The following is a 27,569-nucleotide window of genomic DNA, read 5'->3' on the forward strand; positions in this document are numbered from 1 at the left end:
TTCTGTGTTCATGGAAAGGTTGCCTAATTATGCTTACACACATAATTGCTCCAAGGAGAAGCAACCCAAGTAGGGGATGCTGTAGCTTGAGAAAATCCATTCTCTACCAAAATAGATAGCTCATCAATAACTGAACTAATACTATTTTTCCTTTCCTTAAGTGTCCTTGATGTTTGTCTAGAATGATTTAGGCAGTACCAGTGGGGAGGCAGGCAGATGATACATTCCTATAAGTAAGTCATGTTTATTCCTAATAAATTTTAAATATTGTAGAAACAATCATAGTAGTAGAGTCTGAGTTGTTTGGCTGCTTTCTTAGGGTACTAATTTATTTTTTAAAAGAAATCCTAAAGTTCTCAATTTAGAGATGACTAGAATAGCAAAATGTTTAAAGAACTAGAGGAATTCTTGGGTAGCCTGTATCAGCTGTAATACACTATAGTACTCTTAATCTGTTGCTCTGTGCCCCTCACACTCCCCACCAGCCCTCTCCTCTTCTAGTAATCCCAACTCCCTCATAACACAACCATCTACCAGTTTCTCCAGCCAAAAATCTAGCAGTCATCCTTTATTTCTCTCTGTACTTTATCTCTTACATCCTTGCCATCAACAAATCCTGCTGCTTCTACTTACAAAATATATCACAAAAGGGCTACTTCTCTCCACTGCCACCACCTCAGCCCACCCACAATCCCTTCTCTACTAGACTACTTCAAACCCTCCCAGTGTCTCCATGCTTTCATTATGAATCATTCTCCGTAGAAGAGCCAAAATAATCAACTTTAAAGGCTGGATCTCTATAGTATTTAATATATTTAAAAATATATAAAGAAAAATGAGCTAACAGTAACATAGCCACTAGGAAATTGATTGAACTAGGAAATAAAACTTTACCAACACATTTAAATCCCCTTATATATCTTTCCCCAATCAACTTCCCCATTCATTAACCTCCAACATTCCTGTATTTGATGTTTACCAACACACCTCTTTTGGGGGATCTATTACATGTATCTGTAAGCAACATATAAATACTATTTCTGCATTTTTAAAGTTTGATAAAATATTTAGCCATTCTCCTGTGACATTCTCTTCCTTAAAACTTAGTACTAAAGAGGACTCCCCTTCACTCACAGAATGAAGACAGCTAGTGAGGTCATGTCCCGTGATGTTTCATAGACTCAGAGATGGCCCTAATGTGACCTTGGTGTTTTCCCAAGAGTATAGACAGTGCATAAACAGTGTCAACCTCATGATACTTAAAACTGTCTGAACCTCAGTTTACACATGAAGTTTCCAGAAGAATGAATTAAAAGACTGAAAATTATCATATTAAAAAGAATTCATCATACTTAGGGAAAAGTAATTTGTCTTATTGTATAAATGACAATTTCAACAAGAGTATAAATTAGATGTAATTATATAAACTGGAAGATAGGGTATTTACATCCAAACATCATTCTAGTAATGGGCAGTTTAGATACATTCGATATAATAAAAATTTAGGATGTTAAAAATATCTACATTTTGGGCATCATAAAAAAGCAAAGACAGGAATTCTTCCTGCCCACTCAGTAACTCACAAAGTTTGGCATAACAATTGTCACAAACTGATCTCAGAAACAGAGCAATGATACATTTTCTATGAGTACAGACTGTGAAATACTACGGATTGTGCTTTATATAATATTGTTTGAGGCAATCTGTATAAGAAATAACATCAAGATTCATAATTGCACAAATCTGAAAGGCCTTACATTTCCCATCACAAATTACCCTACTGTCATAACTCACAAAGAAGTAATTGTAGTATTTTATAAACTGTTTACTGTCTAAGATTGCAAATTGTTTAGCTAATTCATACAAACTTTTTGGCTGCAAATCTTCAATGTCATAGGCCTGGGTCAGGTTATACTCCAGCTTCCAATTAGATTTTCCCTTTAGATTAGCATCTGTCAGGTTCAAGTAATACTGCAGCACATCCTATAGTTAAAAAGAGTAAAAAAGCCTGGTTCGTTTTTTGGCATATGAAGTACTGCATATCAAGAAGAGTTCTTATTAGGATTTATGTGACATTCTTAATTTAAAGTATAGTCATTTTAAGAAGTGGGCATTGCTTTTAAAGAAAAAGAGTCCTGATAGAAAAATCTATATATTTTTTCATTTAAAAAATAATGAAAGAACGTAATAGAAAATAATCCAACTATACAGAGGGATTTACAAAATAAAAAGTCTTCGATTCACACACCTCAGAAGTAGCCACTGCTAATAGTTGTATATAAATCAGTCATATGCAGGAGGTGACTTGTACCAGCCCACAAATGCTGACTGTCAAATTTTCAGGCATCTTGCAAGTTAGTTGGTATCACTTTGGCAGCTTGAAATTGGCCATGATGGGAGTATTTATGCCGTGGAAATTGGCAAACACTACAAATCAAAGCACTTTTCCCCCCGCCCGGTGAACCAGCTGTTAAACATTTACCAGCACTCCAGTGTATGTGTGCTGTTCTAGACTTTATGTACAAAGAAATATAAGTATTTAGAATATATATACCTATTTTCTATCTTTTTGACTTTTTCAAAAAATGAAATTAAACTATACAAACTTTTGTACTTTTAAAAATGATATAGTATTCTATCAGGTACATCTTTCTATGTCAGTATACACACACACACATGCACACACACACGTGTGTGTGTATCTGAGATTCAGATCCAAAAATAGGCAACTAATAGTTGTAAAAGAATTCCTTTGGGGACTTCCCTGGTGGCGCAGTGGCTAAGAATCCGCCTGCCAATGCAGGGGACATGGGTTCAAGCCCTGGTGCAGGAAGATCCCACATGCCGTGGAGCGACTAAGCCTGTGCGCCACAACTAATGAGCCTGCGAGTCACAACTACTGAGCCCACGTGCCACAACTACTAAAACCCATGCACCTAGAGACTGTGCTCCACAACAAGAGAAGCCACCACAATGAGAAGCCCCCGCTTGCCACAACTAGAGAAAGCCCACGTGCAGCAACAAAGACCCAACGCAGCCAAAAATAAATAAATAAATAAATAAATTTTTAAAAATTCCTTTGGACTATTTTATCAATTGTTTTATCTCCTTATTTAATTTAATGTTTATGGATTAAACCAGATTTTTCCTGCCCTATCTTTTCTTGTAAAAACATGCTCTAGGGATTAACAAATCTATCTCCTACTAAATTTACCTAGGAGAAAAATACAGTTACATCAATAAAGACTTTAATTGAGAAATTCTTTTCAAATTATATTTGTTGAAAGGGGCAGTACCCATAAGCTAAATGCCTGGCCTTTTGAGGCTGAATTGATATATAGAGTCATGTACCAGCTCCAGAGAACTTTTGTCTCCAAAGTTCCAACTCTATTTATTTTCTTTACAAAAAAATTTTTGCCAACATTTATTGAGTGCTTACTGTGAGCCAAGCATTTTTCCAAGTGCTTTAAGAATAGTTGTTCATGTAGTCCTCACAGCAACTCAGTGAAGTCAGTAATATTTTAATCTCGGTTTTAAGGAGAATAGACTAGGACACAGAGAAGTAGGGTAAGACCACTCATGAGAGAGTATGGTTTCAGAGCCTACATTCTTCTTCATAGCTGTGTTCTGGAGAAGAGTAATTAATAACAAATATGGAGTAGTGAAAAGTTTCAAATGTATATAAGTCCACAAACAAGGCGCTACCCAATGAAACCCTTATCTAAGTAAATGTGAAGACCTTAGAAGACAGAAACAGCTTCCCAAAGGCTAACCTCATAAACCCACACTTAGAAAGTGCTGACATTCCAAATATAAAAAGGAAGAAAAACATCCTGAGATTTCAACATAAAGTACAATTCACAATAGCTGCGCTGAAAACATTCAACTAAACTAATGAAAACCACAAAGATATGCATAAATATGGGGTCACTTCTAAAACTGTACCAACTTACCAGTAATTTATAATCACGAGGATCATACTGAAATAGTCTGACACCAGGATTGTTGGTCTGTTTTTCTAAAACACTCTTCACTGGAGTAACAGCAGGAGCCACAAACAAAGAATTTATTGGATTTCCTAGACAAAATATATGTACATAAATATATATTTTTTAATAATTGAGTTTAACTATATTAAAAATATGAACAAATTCCAGATTAAGAGGTTAACAGAAGTAACGGCCAAATGATGTGTGATGCTTGATGGATCCTGATCTGAAACAACAGTAAAGAGACACTTTTGAGAAAATAGGGGAAGTTTTACTATGAAGAGATTAAAAGAATTATTGTTGATTTTGTTAGGTAAGTTAATGGTATTATTATTATGTAAGTTATCCATATACTTTAGCAATGAATACAGAAGCATGTAGGGCTGAAATACATTTGATGTTTGAGATTTATGTTCAAATACTTCAGCAAAAAAAGAATAAAGGATCATAGATAAAATAAATGTGGCAAAATCTTGATAGATATTGAATATAAGTGATGGTACATGGGGGTTTGTTTTATAATTCTCTCTACCTATATATATATTTGCAATTTTTCATAATAAAACTATCCAACTTATTACAAGTACACACACACAGAATATACAAAGCTAGTTTTTTTTGTACTCTACCTATAACAATATTCCAATAATTATATAATAAGAATTTAAGTGTCACCATGTTTTATACATATCTGTTATAGCAGCAGTCCCCAACCATTTTGGCACCAGGGACCGGTTTTGTGGAAGGCAATTTTCCCATGGGTGTGGGGGTGGGTGATGTTTCAGGCGGTAATGGGAGCGATGGGGAGTGATGCGGAACAGCAGATAAAGCTTCGCTCTGTGCGGCCCCGTTCCTAACAGGCTGCAGACAGGTAGCTGTCCGCAGCCCAGGGGTTGGGGACACCTGTATTATAGAACTAAATTTCTGAGTCAAAAAGCTATCAAATGCTGAAAAATGGTCACTTTTACCAAGCCCACTCATTCTAGATGAAGAAGGTAAAGCATTTGAAAAATGTTCCCCAATTACTGAAAAAAAAAAAAAATACATATTGATTTTTCTACTGGCTGACTGCTAAAAAATCAGAACTCTTATTTTGTTAACTCTCAGTTTTCTTGCCCTTATACAGAAGTTATCTTTAAAAATAGATAATCGTTGGGCTTCCCTGGTGGCGCAGTGGTTGAGAGTCTGCCTGCCAATGCAGGGGACACGGGTTCGAGCCCTGGTCTGGGAAGATCCCGCATGCCACGGAGCAGCTGGGCTCGTGAGCCGCAATTGCTGAGCCTGCGCGTCTGGAGCCTGTGCTCCGCAACAAGAGAGGCCGCGATAGTCAGAGGCCCGCGCACCGCGATGAAGAGTGGCCCCCGCTCGCCGCAACTGGAGAAAGCCCTCGCACAGAAATGAAGACCTAACACAGCCATAAATAAATAAATTAATTAAAAAAAATAGATAATCGTTGTCTTATTTAATGCTAGAGCTTCTTCTATTTTTTTTTCTTTTAATGCTGAGTAGATGACAATGTCGATAAGCACTTAAAAGTAGGAGCTTAATTTATTTTAAACCAACAGTAAATTGTGCTTTGCTCTTTAAATTCTGAGAAGTAAATCTAGTCATATCAAAGGAAACTTGAGTCTAGCAGGTAAATAAAAAAGAGTGATTCTCTAAACTCGAGGACCTAAAAGAACATTTGAGCGAACTGAGGGTTTCAGAGGCTTTTGTGTCAACAGCAGTCAAATGACGATGGCCTTGTGGAGCTAAAAGGAAGAAACCCAGTGGCAGGACTAAATATGATTTGGACAGTTGCCATCACTCACAGAGGGTACTGAGAAAAAGCAGGTGCTGGCAGGCAGATCTAATAAAACTTTTAATTTACTGGATCAGTAAAAAGTAATGGATATTCACTATTTTGCTCTAGCATCTTGGACTGAGGAGATGCAAATAGAATGTTATATTACCTTTTTTATCTGAAAGAACCATAATACTATCTCTGTGAGTGTGTCCATAAAATTGTCCTGCAATGATGTTACTGTATTTTCTAAAAATATCTATCAATTTCTCATTATAGTATTCTCTCATTGCCGTCATGCTCCTTGAATAAGGCAGGTACCCCACTGGAACATGAGCTATGATGTACACCTGGAGAAAGAAACACAAAGAGGACTGATGAGACTCTTTTTGCACATTTTTCACAACAAAATGATTTAGATACCCAAGATTGAAAGTATATTAATTAAATTTTAGAAAGCAAATATACCATTTCTCCTATTTATTTACCAAAAAAAGATGAAATTATGAAACTATTAATGGCCCTATATTTGCACTTGTTTATTTGAACTACATGGTTTATGATGTAAGGTAACTGTGACTTTGCTCAAAATTTTTTTAAAAATATCAACAGATGTCAACCAATTCCCCAGAGCATTAAAAGCAAAATAAAACAAGCAACAACAGCAGAGGCAAATCACAAAGTGTTTCATGTAAGAACATCTTTAAATTTTAATTCTTTTATTAATACCTGACCCCACTCAAGTCTAATAAGTATACAAGTTTAACCCTCTGTTTATCCCATGATGATGTTAGTCTACGGCATCTACCTTCTCCTTATTTTGCTGACAGATGTTCAGTGTATTTTCTAGCCATTCAAACTGATTTGCTGGGTCAGTCTTATTTAGGGTCACGATATTTGGGCCATAGTATAAGTTTGTGTTGAGACTGATGATCCTAAGGTTCAGATTAGTTGAAACTTTCTGTGAATAAAAGCCACCTATAAAAACAAATTTGAAACACATTCTAGAATAATACACACACAGATACATAGACACTGTGAAAGCAAAATCTTAATAAAGGTTTTCAAGCCATTTAGGCAGGTTATACTTATTTCTTATTCTTTAGTTTGCACATACATAGGCTGTCATTGGATAAGAATCAGATTTAACAAACATTTATTGAAAAACTACTATGTGTCAAGTCCAATGCTGCCACTTCCACAAATTGAGGTAACAACAGTTGTATCCAACATTCACATGAAAAGATAACTAAATGTTTTGGCACTAGACAATGAGGTACTGAATTTTATAAAAGAAAGATTAATACATCAACTTCTACTTTTGTATGTTTGGGGAATTAAGATAAGAGATATTGTGAAATCTAAAATCCAAAGAATGGGAACACACATGGATCTTGCCAGAGAATACTGAAGAAGAAATGTCAGATAAACCAGAGCTGCTACAATCTCAGGTGAGACGAGGCTTAAAGGTATAACCCCACTCACACCTGTGAACAAGTGGTGACAGAACACCCTGCTGCCATGGCACTTTCAGCCACTGGGACCTTGCCCCTGTTTTCTTCACCCTGGGCCCACTCACCATCCATGCCACTCCCCGGCTTTCAAACATGATAAGGCCTCCAGAAAAACTGGGCACAGAGACTCTGCAGAATTGGCACACCCAAGCAAATATTAAAGATCTAAGTCTAAACAACATGAACTGAGATAAAAAATAGAGATAAAATAGGGATGAGTAAATCTTTCACTTACCTTTCCTTAGAGTACTAATAGCTTCTTCATCCAGCCATGGCTTCCAGAGGCTTGCTACTGCATTGTACACCTTGCTGGTGAATACAGGCAGTTGATCCTGGCCACAAACAATATAATCCACCATTGAAACTCTAAAGATATATGGATGGATTAATTTAAATATCACTTGAGCAGTTACTGCTATGTTAGGCATCTGGAGATGCAGGAATACTAGAAAGACTTAATTTTCAAGGATTTATAACTTAATTGGGGAGATGGAGGACAAAATGCAACCAATCATCTATAAGACAATGTGCTAGGCACCACCACAAGGGCTCTGGGAGTGGAAAAGCAAGAACAATCAAGTCTAGCCCAGAGAGTCAGCAGGGGGAGTGAAAAGAGCATTTGAACCAGAACTTGAATAATGATTTCATCAAGTTGACAAGAAAGGGAATCGAAGCAAAAATAATGGCCCAGACACCAACACAGTGCCATATACAGCAACAAGCCCTTGTTTCAGCGTGACTGGGGTATAGAATGGATGTGAGAATACGCTTATTATAGAGACACTGAAGGCAGATTTGAGCCTGCCTCAAAATGTAGGACCTGGTGTAGCATGCCTAGGAGATGGATTTCAGAATTAAACAAAGTCCTATGAAATGTTAATACAGTATAAAGCTTTTTAACTTCTTGAATGAAGACTTATAACCACATGTTTTTGATTTTTTGTTTGTTTGTTTTATTGGCGTATATAGTTGCTTTACAGTGTTGTGTTAGTTTCTGTTGTACAGTAAAGTGAATCAGTTGTACGTATACATATATCCTCTATTATTTAGATTTCCTTCTCATTCAGGTCACCACAGAGCACTGAGTAGAGCTCACTGTGCTATAAGGGTGTGGTGCAAAGGGAACCCTCTGGGCTTCCCTGGTGGCGCAGTGGTTGAGAATCTGCCTGCCAATGCAGGGGACACGGGTTCGAGCCCTGGTCTGGGAAGATCCCACATGCCACGGAGCAATTAGGCCCGTGAGCCACAACTACTGAGCCTGCACATCTGGAGCTTGTGCTCCACAACAAGAGAGGCCGCGACAGTGAGAGGCCCGCGCACCGCGATGAAGAGTGGCCCCCGCTTGCCACAACTAGAGAAAGCCCTCGCACAGAAACAAAGACCCAACGTAGCAATCAATCAATAAATCTTTAAAAAAAAAAAAGGGAACCCTCCTGCACTGTTGGTGGGAATGTAAATTTATACAGCCACTATGGAAAACAGTATGGAGGTTCCTTAAAAAACTAAGAATAGAACTACCATGTGACCCAGCAATCCCACTACTGGGCATATACCCTGAGAAAACCATAATTCAAAAAGAGTCATGTACCACAATGTCCATTGCAGCACTATTTACAATAGCCAGGACATGCAACCAACCTAAGTGTCCATCGACAGATGAATGGGTAAAGAAGATGTGGCGCATATATACAACGGAATAATACTCAGCCATAAAAAGAAACAAAATTGAGTTATTTGTAGTGAGGTGGATGGACCTAGAGTCTGTCATACAGAGTGAAGTAAGTTAGAAAGAGAAAAACATGTTTTTGATTTGAAGTCTCTTTATGTCAGCCTAAATCATAACGTTCTGATTTTTTAAATAATATATGTATAATACATTATGCCATATTTTTATCATCCTATTTTATCATATTATAATAAAGTATCTTTATGGTGACATAAGCTCTAGGGAAGAAAAAAAACTTCAAGAAAGTACATACTGAATAAAAATCCAGAAATCATTGGTGAAATTGGGTAATTATTCCTATTTTTTGTTTCAAAAAATTATATTAAAAAACTGAAGCCATTTTCTTCACTCTTTTCATTTCCTTCTCTATATTGGTGACATAGACCTATTTCTTAAAGGAGTTTCCCTGTCATCATTAATTAAAATTCTTAGTTTTTTTTTTTTTAAGATGACACCCAAGTCACATTAGTTCCTAATACATGTGCCTAATACATAATGAAAATACAAATATATTCAGGGCAAGTAATAAGCAAATGACTTCTTTTAACTGAAACTGATTATCCAAAGGATATTTTCAATTTGTGTCAGCGATCAGAGTCATCTGTCTGAAAATTACACAATGGCTTAGGCCAATCTAAATTCTGATTAAAAATTGGTAATCATCATCATCATCATCATCATCAAAAACCTAATATCTCAGCCATTTGTTTACATTGGGATGGATGCCAAGATACTGGTATGGTCATGTAGAATCAAAATTTTATAAACATTGCTCTAGATTTTTCTGTCTATTTTAAGTATGAAAAATATGAGCACCAGAAAAGTTAAGTGATTTATCCAGGGAGCGCTGGTCAGTCCCAGAGCTGGGTCTAAATCCCAGGTCTTTCTACCATCACTCTTACATCCAGTTATCTATTGCACAATGGGAAGTGACCCACTCATCAGTTTGGTGGCACCAGCCTTGCCAGTGTATGAGTACCTGAGGACCCTGGCCCAGACTGCTTCCTTGAGTGGCAATGGAAAGAAATCCCTGGGCTGTCCACACGAATATCTACTTCTGATGTAATGGGTGGGAATTTGCGTCTATATTTGTATGTTTATGTAGCTATGTTTAAATACATGTTTGTGGGGCTTTAGTGGAGAAATAACACATCCGATTTATTTGTTACTAACATTCACCGGAATTTGATCTCAGATATGAGAAGTCTCTAGGAGAATTTGTTGTAGGGCTTTCATGTTACATCTGACCTTCCTGAAACTGGGATGGAAGGATGGCAGTAGAATAATAGAAGCTTTTCAGATATAAGGTCATAAGCTAGGAAGAGAAAAAAATTAACTGTTTAAGGTATAAAGCCTGCCAGTTTATCCTAGCTGTACATATAATCGGATATATTTTAGACGTTGGATAGCATCTATATCTTTGAATTATTATAAGATTTGGCTTCGCAAAAAGAAGGCAGAGATAAAAGTAAAATAAAACCAATCCTCAGAGGAGTTAGGAAACATGTGTCCCATGTCACTGCTTCATGCTACAAAACCACCACTTCACTTACTGAGGGCTTATTATGTGGCAGGTAGGAAACTATGCCCTTTCCATATAGTGTCACTAATTCTCCCCAAAACTTTGCAAAGTAGGTATTATTGCTCTGTTTACAAATGATCAGGGATAATTATGTGCATTATCCAAGTTGCTCAAGCTATTAGAAGGACAGGACAGGTTTTTAACTTCTAGTGACTGTGACTCTAAACTTACATGTTTTCCATTACAACAGTCTGCCTGTCACCTAAAGCATATAAAAACAATGTGTGTAACCTCTGATTCCTGGAGATTGCCCATTCCCAAGCCTCTGCTCTGTGTGGCCTAACATCTCAACAGTAACAAAAGCTGACCACTGGTTGAAAGGCCAACTCGCAAAGACTCCCATATTGTTCATCTCAAGACAGGAGGCCGGGCTCAAGAAGTCACTTGAAACTTAAGCTCATCACAGAGTGCAACTTTTCAAAGTCACATTATTCACATTAATTAACTATTATAATCAAAACCCTCATTAAGCAGCCTTTTGACATGAGATGGAAAAGATATGCTAAACCAAAAGAAAAATGTAGACAAAGAAAGGCATGAAAGTAAATATAATGTTTAGGAAACACTGATATGTTAGTCTGGCAAGAGTAAAGGATGTGTGAAAGGATGTTTGTTTAACTGAACACAAAAGATCCAGGATGTGGGCTCTCCCACTAAGTGATTGTGAGCACTGGAACAAGCAACTTAACATTTCTGGGCCTCAGTTTTCTCTTTGGTAAAATGAAGAGCTGATCTAGACAAGGGGTCAGCAAACTTTTTCTATGAAGGGTCAAAAAATAAATATTACTTTAGGCTTCTGGGCCATATAGTCAATGTGGCAACTATTCTACTCTGCTGTTACAGTACACAAGCAGCCACAGGCAAAACAGAAAGCACAGCCATGGCTGTGTTCCAGCAAAACTTTATTTACAAAAACAAGTGTCAGACTGCATTTGGACCACAGGCCCTAGTTTGCCAAGCCCTGAACTAAACAACAATCTCTAAGATCTCTTGAATCTGAACAAATCTAAGATTCTACACTGCTATAGCAGATCCCTGTAACCAGGGCTGCTATCCGATTGTTACGCACAGGCTGTTTAATAAACAGCCACTCTAATAGGTTGAAGGCTGGGCCGTATCAGGCATTAAAAATATTCTGAACATGCTCTCTGCCTTGAATCACATCTTGAACATGGACCTCCTTTTTTGGTTCTTATGATGATTTGCTATGCTTTTGTTTTTAATCACAATCCAGCTTAGATCAGAGTATGGGTAGCTTATACTATGCCTAATAGAAATTCTGAAAAATGTAAACATTGGTCAACATTAACCGTTTTTGTTAACCTGAACATGGAAATTCAAATGAACAAAATTATTCAAAAGAAAGGAGAAACTGAGGAAGAATACAAAAGAAATCAAGAATTAATAACTCATAAACTAGGTAATTTGATTCCAAAATCTCACTATGGATATAACTTTTTATGAACTATTAGGAGTCCCTTTCAAGTCCCCAAAGCACTTGTCTTGCCCTCCTCGATGGTTAGCATTAAGAGCAAACTCCACCTCCGTGAGCGCCCCTCCCATGCCCTATCATCAGCTAGTTATCAGCATAATTTTGACACTACTGATGGAAAAAAATCCTTTAAGCATTTCTAGAAGCTGTGGTCAAATTTACCTGTGGCCAATAGTCATGATTACCCAGTGCAGGGAAAACCTGGAGATTTGGAAAGAGACTCTGGATTGTGGTTGTCATATTAGCAATCACATTTATGACCGTGTCTGTTGAGAGTTCACGCACTGGAACATGAGGTGGGCTATCCCTGAAAAGGAGACAGAATCGTAGAGAACAAAATCAGTTTCTATAAAAAGTCACTAGACTCCTGTGTAACGCCTTGCTGTATTGTCATTGTCAAATGCCACTATAAATCAACAGATGATAAAGAGTTGATAAACTACTCTTCATTTACCTTTGTCCCACAGAGAAGCCTATAAAAAAGAAAATTTGTGAAATACAAAAGATAAACTGGAAATCTCAGTCTATTTCACTGCCTGACTGAAGATTTATAAGAGGCAAAAATTTTTAGCAATTAAAAGCACAGATTCCAGGGCCCAAAGTGCCAGGTTTGCCATTTACTAGCTGTGTGCACTTGGGCAAGTTACTTAGATACTCAGTGCCTTCATTTCCTTATCTGTAAAATGGGAATAATAATATCTATTGTGAAGATTAAATGAGTTACAATGTATAAATTAAAACAGTGCCACTGTCATTATTGCAGGTCCAGGAAATATTAGGCCTCTTCACTCTGTCATGATGGATGGAGTTCGTTAATTACACCACCAGAAGATGATGTTTGCAAAATCGCTATCACAGGTTAACTCCCATTGTTGCCTTTTGTTTTTGGATTATTTAATCAAGGCCTATTATCACATTAATAAACACCTCAAGACACTGACACAAATACGCTGTTTATGGCTTCATCTCTTAGTTAACATGGACATATTTCTAGAGCCTGCATTCTAAACAAACAAACAAAGAAACAAAACTGGGTCTTTTAAAGTTTTTCTTATCCCTAATAATGTGGATTAATTTGATCTAGTATTTTTTTAAACCCCAAGAATTCTTAAAACGTAATATATATTCTTATGAAATTCGGCATTCTAATGAAGCTTAGGACACTGTAGATACATACTGAGTAACTAAGGGTATTTATATAATCACTCACCCTGTCCATATCATAAAAGATGCTTCCTGTCCTGAATTTTTAATAAAATCAAATGCTGACAAAATGAGGTGATAAGGAGAATCACATAGAACATCTCCAAAAGGGCCAGGATTGGAGGCATTTGCACCTTTCGAGGAAGCACACACTTTTGTGTGGTCATCTGTGATGTGGTAAGTAGGGTCTAAGTGTAAGTCAGTCACATGCCAAAACTGTCCTGCTGATGAGAAAATACATGCTGTTAAATCTACTTCTCTTCTGGAATTCCCATACCAATATTTACAGTAAGACGAGATTGTTGCTCCACCCTGTGATAGAAGAAAGCCTTAGTAATTTAAATATTCATATGCCCTGAAGTTAAATACACTCTTTCCCTGTCAGAAATAAGGATTCTAAAGACAATAGGAAGACTTTACTAGAATTTACTATTTACACACATCAGAACTGATGAAGTCACTCACAGCATGACTACTTAACAAAGACTACATGACAAACATAAGTTTGCATAGTGATATACATGGAGACATCCTTCTGGGAAGTCAATAATAATCCCATATTGTATCTTACCAGCATGTCTCCTTCCTTGTAGAATTTAAGGTTTTAGAATTTATTTATTTTCTTCTTGTAGAAAAATGGACAAAAAATAGGATGTGTTTTGTTAGGGTCACACTGTGAACAGATTGCAGAACTTGTAACTAATAAATCTCACTCCTAATTTCTTGTAAAACCTTGCCTCTCAACATTAATGAAAAAAGAGTCTTCAGTTTAGCTTTCAGCAAAAAATAGCCACTGCCAGAGGTTCTTAAAAGCTATTTAACAGAGGAACATCTTCTATCATACAATTGTATAAGATGTTTATAATATTAAGGGAAGCATTTGTTAAAGAAGATGCTCCCGCTGGGTTTTCAGGGAGAAGCCCAAGACCCACTTGATAGCACCCCTGATTGGAAATCATCTTGAGAAAGATTCCTTCACTGAAGGAAACGCAGGTTAATCATAGTAGTATCTCTCTTTATTAAGTATTTACTATGTGCCAGACATTGTGATAAGCAATTTAAATATACTGTGTCATTTCATTCTCAAAACTACTCTCTGAAGTAGGAATCACTGTTCTCATTTTAGAGTTGAGAAATTAATGCTGGATCAGTTAGAAAATTTGCTCTAGTATACAGAGCTTAATAAATGGCAGAGACAAAATCTGACCCCTCATTTTGAAGGGCCCTCAAGTTTGTTTATACTTAATTTACATATATCTTCAGTGATTTTGCTGCCTTCTCATATGCAACCAATAAACTGTTTTAATATTGAGACTTTTTCACACTTTGAATTTGGAGCTCACTCTGATTAGGACTAATTTACAATAGGAAACATCAGAAGTGACATAGCAGCAGTACTACACCAGAAGCATGGAGCAAATAAGTAGAATGCAAACTTTTATCTATACAAATGACAAAAGCTAAGTATGATAAAAGCTAAGTATGCACCTGAGCAAACACTTGGATAAAACCCAAAGCTGGATAATAAAGTAGAAAATTGAAAGCAGTTAACTTAAGGTGGAAAAGGTGTATTATATTTAGGATGTTATTTCTTCGCAAAGTTGTTGTAATTTTATAACACATTTAAGTTCACAGTTAAGAAGTGGTAGACAGAAGATCCAGAACAAAGTAGTCATTAAATAGTCTTTATGGTCAATTACTTGGTCTTCAGCCCCAATTTGAAAACATTTGCCAAGAGTAATTTATTTTATTCCATAATGCAGAAAGTACTCCAACTCTTTTTCCAGCTTGGACATACTTTACCCAGCACATAAAGTGGTTTGGCAGACAGCTCAGAATCATCCTGGTGGCTGCCTTTCCTTGGGGTATAAATATATACTGCATCTCTATTGTATGTAAATATGTATATTATTATTCATAGAATGTTAAGGTATGTAGTAAACTACACACAGAACAGCATAGTGTTATGGTTAAGGATGGGGGTTCCAGAATCAGACCGCCTTACTTCAAATCCAAGCTCTTCTTCCTAATCTAGTTGTATGATCTCGGCCTGTTTCATCTGTAAAATGGGAATAATATTGTCTACTGAATGAGGGTTAAGTGACTTAGTAGCGGAAAGAGCCTGGCATCTGGTAAGCTCAACATTAGTTACGTTGTTATTCATTTGTAATGTCAAGCTTGCATCTGAGATTGAATTTCCTCATTTCCAAGTAATAGCTGAAATGTACTGAGTACTTACTGTAAGTTTAATGCTGTTTCTTACGCTTTACGTGTATTAACTGACCATTATTTCCATTTTACAGGTAAGGAACTGCAGCACTCAGAAATTAAGTGCAAGTCACATATGTCATATGCAGCAGAACCAAGACAGCAATTCAGGAAATCTGACTCCAGAGTCCACACGGCTCTTAAGCACTGCACACAGTACCTCTCTGTGCGTGCTCACATTCAAATGTCCTTCCAGAAAAAAGAAGTCCTTCCGTCTCACTTGCCTCATATAAGATAGATAACAGCTACACCTATAGGGGATACTGTGACAAGTAAGGCACATGAAATTATTAATATATTAAACTTTGTAAAACAAAACTGGAAACACATTAAGGACACATTCCTCTGATGTAACTTATTACCTGGATTTATATATCCCCAGCATCTAGAATACGTCTGACCTATAATAGGTCCTCAACAAACATTCTTTAATTAGGCACAGGCAGATTCAGAATTTCCTCAATATCACATGGTGACTCAGTAATGAAAGCTGAAATGGAACCAGTCTCTCCAGACTTGCAGTCTAGCGCCCTTTCCACTACATTGGATTGCTAGACAGATAAGTGAGGAATAATTATTTAGGTGCACTGAAGGGTGTCTTTAAATAGAAGCCAAGAATGGAGCCCTGACAGGTTCTTAACCTGGGATTTATGAATAATGAACCACTGGAGGCCTCACCTCCAACCTCTAATGAAATTTATACAAAATACTGTGAGTGTGTGTGTGTGTGTCCAAGGCCAGAGACCTGGCCTGTGGCAGAGCCCACACTTCAATTCAGATTCTCTGGTTCGCAGTCCAATGTTCTTTTCACTACACAACAATTGCTTTCTTGTTCTGCAGATAATCTTTAAAAAGATTCCCACATATGTATATGTGTATATGTGTGTGTGTTGTAAACATATCTAGATAAATGCTCAAAACAATCTTATCTTTGGGATAATGTATCCCAAAGAAGCTAGTATATCATAATTCAGATGTTTGGACATATGGTTGTTGTTTAAAATAGGTGTTTTTGTTTATTTGTTTATAATGTCAGTTCCTACCAAATACTCCATCAGGTCCTGACTTAACTAAATCTAAAAAATTGTGGCCAAACACAACCAGGTGAAGTCTCCCTGGGCTGTTGTCCTCTGACCACTGGGACTTGACAGGACAGAGCGCTGAGACCGGGAATTTGCACACACACACACACACACACACACACACACACACCACGGTGTAAAGAAGTCCTAGCATTTGGGGTGGGATCAGGGGGAGAGGGAAGGTCACATCAAGTGGAAAGCATATAAATTAATATATCCAATGTGAACCTGCTGAATGGACACTTCAGCAGGTCTTTGAACCTTGGTTTCCCCTCTCCCTCTCTCTCCCCCAGGTGTAGCTTCCCTACAGAAACAGGGCGGTGTGAAGTGGAGACTCACTAGACCCCAGAAAGCTGTCATTGAGGCCTTCAGCAATCAGATGCTTAAAACCAAAAGGCGCATTTGCCATGGGTTGGCCTCCTGCATTCTAGGACATTTTATCTCAAAATCCTAAACAGCCACATAATTAAAGAAATACAGCTTTAATGAAAGCAGAAGCCAGCAGCATGCATAAGTATTTGAGGACAATTTCTTGTTACCACTGACAGTTGGGAAACCAGATTGACAGTTCTTGCTTTCAGCTGCCTGACAGCTGAGTCATGAGGACTTAGCTCTTGAACACACAGGAGGCATTTTTTGCCCAGAGCATTTCCGAAATCAAGTGAGAGTAAAGTGATAGAGAAGAGAGGAGGTTTCAGCACCAAGTGCTAAGCTGTTTCAGAGACAGCTGTGCCCAAACCACAGAACACAACTCCACCCATCCCATTTCGCCCCCTCTAGATAACAAAGCAATTATGTTTAAAGTTGAGTCAGGGAGGTGAGGGTGGGTACCTTGACCTTTTAACACTGAAGGCTCAGGTGGCATCACAAAATCTCTCATCCCGGGCTTCCCTGGTGGCACAGTGGTTGAGAATCTGCCTGCCAATGCAGGGGACACGGGTTCGAGCCCTGGTCTGGGAAGATCCCACATGCCGCAGAGCAACTGGGCCCGTGAGCCAAAACTACTGAGTCTGCGCCTCTGGAGCCTGTGTTCCGCAACAAGAGAGGCCAAGATAGTGAGAGGCCCGCGCACCGCAATGAAGAGTGGCCCCCGCTTGCTGCAACTAGAGAAAGCCCTTGCACAGAAACGAAGACCCAACACAGCTAAAATAAATTTATACAAAAAAATAATTTAAAAAAAAATCTCTCATCCAAAGGTTATCCATTCTGGACCAGTGGTTCTCAGACTCTAGCGTCTATCACAATCACCTGGACGATTTGTTAAACAGATCGTTGGGGCTCAATTATCCGAGAGTTTCGGATTTGGCAGGTCTGGGGTGGGGCTAAAAACTTGCATTTTTAACGCGTTTAAGCGATGCTGGTGCTCCTGGGGCCGGACCCCACTTTGAGAACCACTTCTGTACAGGCGCTGGGCTAAGCGCTGGGAATGAATTAACATCTGCCCTGCCCGCGGGGAGCCCAGGGGCGTCCAGGTAAAGTGAAGGCCCCGTGCGTTCTAACGTAGACTGACGAGCGCGGAGCGCCAGGGCTGCAACCGCGCTGAGGTTGGAGGAGTGGGAAGAAAAGGCCACCAGACTTGACGCGCAGGACAGAATAAACAGTCCAACTGAAATTTACACTGCTGAGACGCCGAAACCCCGCAGCTCCCCCTCCGCCCTCGGCAGATTCGGGGCCTCTGGAAATGCGGGACATCCAGCCCCCAGCTTCTTTTTCCCTTGAGACACCCAGTTTTTCCTTCCTTTCCCCCGGGCACAAAACACACCTGGAGACACAAAGCAAAAACAACTGCACGGGAGGAGCAGCGCCCCCCGCTGTCCGCAGCCAGTCCCGGCCTCCCCGCCGAGCCGAGCTGGCGCTCGTGTCCTTCCGTCGCCCTCGCCCTCCCCGCGCCCCGCAGAGGCAGTCGCAGCCCAGAGCCTTGGCCGGGGCCACTGCTGCCCACAAGCACTTTTCTCGGCTCTGCGCAGGCGCTCTGGCCGCCGCTCCTGGGCAGCTCCGGGGAGGACAAGGGTACAGACGACTCACCCACCGCCGGACTGGGACTCGGGCCGCCAGCGGGAGCCAGAGGCAGTCCGAGGCCGGGGCGGCAGTGCCAGGCAGCCAGCAGGCAGCAGACGAGCGCGCCCAGCAGCGCCATCGCGGGTCGCGGCCACGGGCCTGGGAGACCTATTGCTGTCCCGGGGCTCCACACGACCGTCGGGCCCGGGGCTGGGGAGGAGGAAGAAGACCTCTGCGGGGGTTGACGCCCAGTGGTCACGTGAGAGGGTAGAGTCCTTAATGAGTAGGTTCAGTTGACCTTCAACAGCTGTCTAGCGCTTATCCGGCTTTTCCCGTTGTTGTTTTTGTCTCAGCGTCAGTGACTGGCCTGGGAAGGAATGTGCTTGCAGCAATCCCTCGCAGATCATCTTCCCTAAGTGCCACCTGACCCTGAGCGCGTGGGGCTCCTCTGCAGAAGTGATGCAGAGAACCTCGAAGTGTCTCGATTTGAACTAGGTCAGCAGAGATTTGGGATACAGTGGATCTGAGTGTGGTCCCTCGACCAGCAGTGTCAGCACTACCTGGGAAGTCTAGTTAGAAGGCAAAATTCCCAGGCCGGCCCGGGACCTACTGAGCCACAAACTCTGAGGGTGAAGCCTAGTCATTTATGTGTATAAGTCCTCTACGTGACGCTAAGTGATGGTGATGTTTGAGAACCACTGCTCAGAAACACTAGGTTTCAGTTTTTTATTCGTTTGGCTTTTTTCCTTTGTTTTTGCAACTGAGAACAATGTCTCAGAACCATATTCTATGCATTCCAGAGATATACGAAAATCATAGAACTGGTTCATTTTACTCTTCAAGGAATTTTTGAAGATACTCAGTCTGACAAAGGAGCCAAGATCCCCAAACTTCGTTGGGTTCTGTGGTCCTTCTATTACCATTTATGAGGATGCTGACTTCTTTAAGATTCCTTTGAAGAAGAAAAAACCCTCCAGAATTACTAACCTCATAAAAGATGTTGTAAAGTGTATTTGTTTCCCAACAGAGAAAACCTTATTTTGTATGCTGTGTAATTTAATGGGAAAGTGTCTCATGAAACGGGCTTTGAAATGGGAGTTAGGGTGCCTCCATTTTCTGCTTCATATGCTGCCAGGGCTGTTCAAGTTCTGCTTCAGCTTTAGGATGAATCAAAAGCCTTGGAGAACCAAAGTGCTTTCCTATTGTGGAAAAAATTGTCCTTGGAGTTTCTCAGTCCACAACCTCAAGAGTGTGGAGGAAAATGGAGCAGGATTAAAAAGAAAAAGGAAAATGGATGTGAGAGAACAACTTTAAGGACAGCAAAATAACTTGCATGTTTCTAGGGCAAGCATTTTGAAAGATAGAAAAAGGATTTTTAAAAATTGTAAAAATAGCAATTCTCACTCTTTTTCTTTTGCCAATTTTCAATCAGCTTTACTGGAAGTAAATTGGTTGTGAAATAATTCTTCTTAAGTAAGCATGAAATATGACGTACACATTTTGAAACCTAAGAAATGCTTGCAATTTTAAAAAGGCAATATATTGAGTTAATGGGTAGAAACACTATCCTCCCTTCGACTCCCTCTGCTTTCTTTTGTTTTCCTTTATACCCTCTCTGAGGAGCACAAAGCTACAGTGCCTTACCATCTCTGGGTGTACACCTCACACCTGGGCATGTATTTGTAGGTCCCCATGTTCCAGGTGTAGGTGTAATTTGTTGTGAGCGTGTGTATCTGGGTGAGAGACAGCACCAGTGACAAAGTGGTTCATGATTGGATTTCACAAGACAGCCTTTAGCATAGTTAGTATCTATGAGATCTTGGAATTTCAGAGGTGTTCTTCCAGGGCCAGTTGGTCAAATTGCCTTTGGGCTTAGTAGTTTTTCCTTTTCAAATGCGTTGAAAAATTTTTAAAAAGGCAAACCAGAAAAGTTAGTACCTTGGCAGGTTACTGTATGAGATAGAATATAGCTTGAAGGAAAATGATTTGTAACTACCTTGTAAACATTTAGGAAGTAAATACCCTTGTTATTTATCTTCCTAGAAAACTGCATTTGATCTACCGCTGCAACTCTTGAGCTTTTAACCCAGTGTAACTTTGCTTCCCACTAGGCCATCCCAAAACTTTTCTATTTTTCAGACAGTTGTTATGGAAATGAATGCCAGGATGTTATTTGACCTAATTATAATGAGATGAAGCTAAATCCCTGTCCTTGCCCTTGTATCTTTAAGAATAGAGAGGCCAGAGCCGTGCTTCTATCAGAGCATAGGCTGAAATCACCAAGAGAAAGCAGTCTTCCTCCAGAAGCAGAGATGAAGGTTTTCAGAGCTATTGGAGCAAACACCCTCTCTATGTTCTGTTTCATGCTTTTAAAGACAAAGGTAGACTCTAGTTTTAGTAATGGTAACCTGATCTAGACCATCTTATCCTGACATTCAGTAATAATTGTACATTCACGTGTTAAATCCTATAGCTGCACTTTAGATCTTTTCTACTCTTTACTGCAGTAGTTAAAGTAATACAATAGTCAGGTAATAGTATCATTGTGTTGAACTGTGTAAGTTAAGGGAAGTTTCCTCATACTTATATCTGTAAGTTAATTGGACCTTGAATTAACTTATAGAAACTTACTGAAAATATTGGGTTGATTAAAAATGAATACTGAATGTTTGTCCTGAAAAATATTTACCCGTTCCCTGCCCCATGCACCAGCCTTCACAGAGGCTAACAGGAAAGTTTTCCTAAGGAGTAATTCAGGGAAAATAAAATCTTACATTTTTGTTTCAGAAGAAAATTTAGCTGAAATATTAATTTTTGAGAGGAAATAAGCGGGAAGATTGCAAGGTTTGCAGTTCTCAGTATTATTCACTAGTCAAGAGAGCTTGCACATGTTAATCGAATCTTCAGTTTCCTCATCGGCAAAGTAAAAATAATAATATCTGCCTTACCTGCTTCACATTGTGGGTTTGAGAACATGTACAAAAATCGTCTGATAAACAGTGAAATATGATATAATATTTGTACTTTACAAATGCAAATCTTAGCCAGTCATAAACAGATATTTACTTTCCTTTGGTCAACTCATTTCCACCAACCTGGCACACCCCTGCTTCCCCACCACCACACACACACACTGGCACACACACACACAATGCCCTCTGCACACTCCATTTTATCCATTTTAGCACTTATAGACTTTGTTCAGCTCAGTGTACTTGTCTGGAGATACATCTTTATAGTGTTAGCACAAGTTCGTGTGCCCAATGCACAATGAGGCCAAACAAACTGAAACGTCAGAGTCTGGAGCAGAGAAAGGTTTATTGCAGGGCCATACGAGGAGACAGGTGGCTTCTGCCCTAAAAGCCCTGAGCTCCCTGAAGTGTTTGGCCAAACATTTTTAAAAGCCAGGTGAGGGAGGTGGGGTCGCAGGCTATGTGATCAGCTCATGCACAATTCTCTGACTCACTGATGGTGAGGTAACAGGGTTGTGTCACAAGGGTTCACATTATCAGTCCTTAGGCTCCAGGAGGCCTGGGGACTATGAGCTCATGGTCATCAAGTAGTTAACATATTCCATTTGGTGGGGAGTTTTCACATCTGGAAAACAACTCATGAAATGTGCATCAACTACTGTTATCTAGGTACTTCAGAGAGGAGCTAAAGCAGAGGATATGGAGGAAGGCCTGTCCCAGGAAGGCCCCATAGGGTCCTACTCGGTTACAATAGTCCAGGATAAAATTCACTCCCTGGTCCTATTTACCTTTCAATAAGAAGCTTGAATTACATGACATTTTGATTATATGAGATTTTGATTATATTTACTCTTTAATAAGACATTTTCATGTATATCAGCTTGCTTCTTCAGACTACCTGTTTCTAGTAGCAAGAGGTCATTTGTGCAGCCCAGCCCACCATGACAAAGCTCCTTTGGATCCTGGCCATCCCAAATTCTCTACAGAAGTACCAATCCAAATTGTTCCACGTTTCCCTGGGCTTCTGCTTATTTTTTAAATTAGTATTTTAAACAAAGTGCTAACTTCCCCAGCCTGACTTTATGCCTTAAAAAAAAGGCTATTTTATTTAAAACTCTCTAATATACAATTCCCAGCCAGATTAGTGATATTAACAACAACAACAAATTTCTCATGGGTGTAAGATTTTTATTCCAATTTGATTTGCATTCCACTGGAAATTGTAGAATGTATTCCCTTCTTTATTTTAAAAAAAAGTAGTTTAAAATTTTAATAGGAATTATAAAATGTGATAAATCTGCAGATCAAAAATGGCTTTGATTGCTTGCAGTAACAAGTTTTTAAAACAAGTTTTGAAGTCATCATTTTCCATCTCCACACCAAGGATAACCTTCTAATTAGTGATTGGCCGTGCCGTAACAGCAGTATAGCACTGAGACTTGGGTAAACAGAAAGATCGTAGAACTTCTCCAGCCCCAGATCAGGATGTTTTCTATGCCTTCTCATAGTGGCGAATGGCAACCACATCGCCAAAAGTAAGAGTCTGAAAGATTCAAAAGATAACCAAATCTTTTTACACAGGTACATCAGTAGCTGAAAATTTTAAAGATTATCATATTGTGTTATTTTAAAGATTATCATATATATGATTTAAGTATTATACAAAAGAATAATGGCATTTACAAACATTAAATGTTTCATAAGTCTTCATTTTTTGAAAAGAAACCCTTATATTTATCTCGTGAATGACATGTATACATAATTCATGTCTCTAAAAGAAATATGAGGCAAAAACTGAGATTGTCTAGATTCAGGTCAAAAGAATTCCTTTTGCCTTAAATTATCAGGGTAATTGGAGAAGATTAGCTATCTGCTTTAAAAAGTGTATAAAATTTATAGTAGGTTTTCATAATACTTTACAATTCATGATCTAGATAAATTTTGAAGAGTTTTTTGGAAACCCAAATTATTTGGACAAATGGTATTTGCAATGAATTGTTCCAAAATCAGCAGGAAAAGGTAAATGTACAAACGTTCTCGTTGCTTTGCCTGTCATGTTGTAGCCTATGTGAACCTTGGTGGTTATGTGGCTATAATGTGCAACATGGGCTCTTGTATCTAATCCAACTTGAAGAATGGCTATAAATCCTCTTTACAAAATTTAGTGTTTTTTAGTGTTCATCATTTTCATGTAGTCCTGTGATTTCCAAGAGTATAGTGTGCCCTTGTCATCCATTGCTTTCATTTCCTTGTTTGAACTCAGGCTTGCCTGATCACCGTCATACATGCCAAAGCTGAGCTATCCACTTTTCTGTATTCAGGAAAAAAATAAAGAAAAAATCATAAAGGAGAACTTCAGATTGAATCCTTTATAAATGAGTTTTTTTGTTTGTTTGTTTGTTTGATGATGGTGATGGTCACTGCAGGAAAACGTGGGCAAATATTCATCAACATGAAAGGAAAACTGTCCCTCTGCTCCCCACACCCACTTCCACCCAGGAAATGAAGAATGAATATGTAAGCCCTCTATCTCAACCTAGAACAGCTAGCTGGTAGTTAAGGGAAGGAGAAGAAAACTAGTCAATAGTCTTAAATAACAAAACCAAAAGACCCTTCCTGCTATTATCTTAGAAGGAATACATAAAGCAACCCCCCCCCCCAAAAAAACCCACAAATGATGTATTGACTACTTCAATGTCATCAAAATTCCATTACTCAACTCACCAAAAAAAAGTGTCTGGGGTGCTACGTTGAGACATAACATTTTTTCCCAGTTTATGATGCTACTCCATCATTAGAGAAATTATTTTTAAATTATTTTTTATTTTATAATTTTTACATGACTATCCAGTATTGAATAGACATGTTTTTAAAGCTATCTGATGCATTAAAAAGAAAGACTGGAAGGAAGTAATACCAAAATGGTTCTCTCTAAGGGGACATTAAAAAGGATTTTCATATTTTTGTTACACTTTCCTGTTATATTCCAAATTATCTGCACTGAACTTGTGAAACCTTTATAAACTAAAACATAAAATGTTTAAAGCTCTCATTTATTACAGGAGCTATAAAGTAATTTTTCTGAGGTTCAGCAAATGATAATATAGTAATATCATCTCTCTACATTTTCATGATGATTGGTTTTATATTCAGATTTCATTTGAGGATTAGACATTACGGTAATCCAACAACTGTTCTTTTGACACAATTTTAGCTAAATCAGTGGCAACTTTTTAAAACTACACTTAAGTAGAATTTTTCTCTTTTTCTGTAATTAAAGAAGCAGAGTGGAGGAAACAATTAGCTAAGATATTTTTATTTCTCCTGTTTTACACATGATTAAAGAACCTTGCTAGTGATTTAATGTTATTAAAGAAGGAAAGACAGGAGAGAAGGAGGGAGGGAGGGACAGGGAAGGAGATGGGAAATGAGGGGGTGAGGGGTGGGCAAAGAAGCAGGAAGGGGAAATTGCTCTTGCTTACCATGACCATTTTGCCATTCTTAATCTCTCTTACAAAATTTGTCTCTTTGCCATCCCATTTCTGTACATGGACAAGTTTGTCTCCATCCAGGCTAACAACAGACTGAAACCAACAACAAAATGCAGAATATATCAATAGGTACAGGTCAGATTTCTGTTATGGAAGCCAAATGAATTGATTTTTATCTATTTAAAAAAATTTTTAAAGAGTTATTTATTTATTTATTTTTGACTACATTGGGTCTTTGTTGCTGAGCGTGGGCTTTCTCTAGTTGCAGCGAGCGGGGGCTAATCTTCGTTGCGGTGCACAGCCTTCTCATTGCAGTGGCTTCTCTTGTTGTGGAGCATGGGCTCCGGGTGCGGGCTTCAGTAGTTGTGGCACATGGGCTCAGTAGTTGTGGCACATGGGCTCAGTAGCTGTGGTGCACGGGCTTAGTTGCTCTGTGGCATGTGGGATCTTCCCGGACCAGGGATTGAACCCATGTTCCTTGCAGTGGCAGGTGTATTCTTAACCACTGTGCCACCAGGGAAGTCCCTGAGTTGATTTTTGAAAGAGTAATAATTGAATAAATAGTGATCAACTAATTATCAAAGTAGTACAATTTCCTCTGTTGCTTCCAGAGTCATTATTAGAAAATCTCTAGTAATTCATAATTTGATTGAAATGTATACATCTAGATGCAAAAATTTACATATTAGAAATAAAAATCCTGAACTAGTGCTTTCTGACTAATCATCCTACTCTTTTAAACAGAGTCTTAGAATGAGGCAAGCTATTGATTTAGTCAACCTGAGGCAAAAGAGAGATTAAACAAAATGCAGTCTTTTAAATGAACACTATTAAATACTTGCTGAAATACAGGTTTAATATAAAATGAGATAAACACATGGTAAAGAAACAGATTCAAGATTTGAGCTATAGTAGGTGCCCATTGTTCAGAGTATAAGCTATGAACACTAGAATGCAAAATTAACTCTTGGTCCTTCTCTCTGAAGTGAAATAGTGAGAACATTTTTCACTTCCCATCATCCAGAAAAAAAGAAATATTGGGACTTTCTCTCTTTTATTCTCTCCTTCCCATCCCCACCCCTAGAGAAGGAGCGGCTCCTTACCTTACAGTTTCTGTCATCTGGAGTGGTTTCATCAAACTCTTCTCCCAGATGGAAACTAATCTCTGTGTTCTTGAATGTGCTTTGAGTCTTGATCACCACTTTGTCCCCCTCCTGACTGATGATCACTGTTGGTTTAGTCACATTTCCCACCTGCCTAGTGGCAAAGCCCACACCTAAAATAACAAAAGGAAGCAGGACAGTTGGCTGCAACTTCCAAAATAGCTCACAAAGCAGGAATCTACCTTCCTATTCTGGAATCTATGTCCTAAAGTGTAAGTTTCATTAGAGTATGTTTAGCCCATCAGTTATGCAGGACAACTAATGAGCCGTAATAATAAGTGGATGCTTATCTGGAAGCATAAATAGTAAAAGGATGCTGGAGAAAAAGTGGAAAAGGTGCAGAAGCTTCATGTCCTCCACAGAATACTAAATGCTCCATTATTTGGCCCTAGGCAAGAAAGCAGGCAAATGCCACATTTAAATATCCATTCTGTGAGAAACACACAGCCTAGTACCCTGATTATGACAATGTGATCTGTCTTTGTCTCTTGCTAACCTGATGGGTGAAGAAGGAATCTGCAAGTACTGAAGCTGCAGGTTGAGAAGAGAAAGCACATCTTATTTTTACCTACCTAGAGCCTTCATGTACTCGTCAAAATTCTGACTGTCCGTCAGCTTCCACGTAGCACAGAAAGCCTCCACCATCCTTACCCTTTTCCCGTTAGCTTCAGAATCAGATAAAAGAGGCAGAGGCAAGGATCTTCGGATCTTAGGGCCACTGCAATTCGGAAGACCCCTTTGCAGCACCTCACGGCAGCTCCTGCCTTCTTATTAAGAAAAGAGGCAGGCAGAAAGCCAAGGATTTGAATTGCAAACACATCTCTCCAGTGCCCCTCTTTCCAGGAGGCTGTTGCAGGGGGAGGAGATGGGAAGGGGGGCGTGCAGCGAGGTTCCAATCCTCTTTGTGATTGGCTCGGGCCACTGGGTTAGCGGAGTAGGTCGAGTTCCTCCCAACCCTCACACTGCAGCCCTCCTGCCTGAGAAATCTCTGCAAAGATTCAGTGAGGCTGGAGGCAGGGAGCGTATAATGAGAGAAGGTCTTTCAGGTTCAGCCTGAAAACTTGGCAAAGGCCATTTCAGACTGCGAGGAAAGAAAAAAACGCACAGTAGGACATTCAGATTGATTTCCGTTAATGGCAAAGCTGGTTGCAAATGAGGACCCCGCCTTAAAGAAAACCACTGAAATGCCAGACTTTTCAGACAAAAGAGGCTGAATAGTGCCTTTTATTTTCTCTCATATTTAAGGGAGAGCAAAACATGAGCTAGAATTTGCCAAACTCGGGAAAGGGGAGGGGGAGGAGGTGTA

General features: G+C 39.0%; 2 protein-coding genes across 6 annotated transcripts; both read right to left on the bottom strand.

Moving 5' to 3' along the window:
- Positions 1-1,352: 1,352 nt before the first annotated feature.
- Positions 1,353-19,009, bottom strand: SMPDL3A (sphingomyelin phosphodiesterase acid like 3A). Of its 5 annotated transcripts, none has more exons than XM_036871450.1 (8): positions 18,665-19,009; positions 13,297-13,510; positions 12,249-12,393; positions 7,522-7,618; positions 6,581-6,750; positions 5,942-6,122; positions 3,954-4,078; positions 1,353-1,983 (listed from the first exon to the last, which is right to left on the bottom strand). In XM_036871450.1, the coding sequence occupies exons 1-8, from the start codon at positions 18,774-18,776 to the stop codon at positions 1,666-1,668; spliced, it is 1,362 nt and encodes a 453-aa protein (XP_036727345.1). In that variant the 5' UTR covers positions 18,777-19,009; the 3' UTR covers positions 1,353-1,665. The 5 variants fall into 5 exon arrangements, with proteins under 5 accessions (XP_036727345.1, XP_036727344.1, XP_036727349.1 ...); XM_036871449.1 differs by having other exon boundaries at positions 13,297-13,513; XM_036871454.1 differs by lacking the exon at positions 18,665-19,009 and adding an exon at positions 18,402-18,639.
- Positions 19,010-22,780: 3,771 nt separating this feature from the next.
- FABP7 (fatty acid binding protein 7) lies at positions 22,781-27,135 on the bottom strand. The gene is made up of 4 exons (XM_036871709.1): positions 26,836-27,135; positions 26,204-26,376; positions 25,092-25,193; positions 22,781-23,152 (listed from the first exon to the last, which is right to left on the bottom strand). The coding sequence occupies exons 1-4, from the start codon at positions 26,906-26,908 to the stop codon at positions 23,102-23,104; spliced, it is 399 nt and encodes a 132-aa protein (XP_036727604.1). The 5' UTR covers positions 26,909-27,135; the 3' UTR covers positions 22,781-23,101.
- Positions 27,136-27,569: the final 434 nt, after the last annotated feature.

The sequence above is a fragment of the Balaenoptera musculus genome, chromosome 12 (assembly GCF_009873245.2).
Source record: "Balaenoptera musculus isolate JJ_BM4_2016_0621 chromosome 12, mBalMus1.pri.v3, whole genome shotgun sequence".
In the NCBI taxonomy this organism is placed as follows: domain Eukaryota; kingdom Metazoa; phylum Chordata; class Mammalia; order Artiodactyla; family Balaenopteridae; genus Balaenoptera; species Balaenoptera musculus.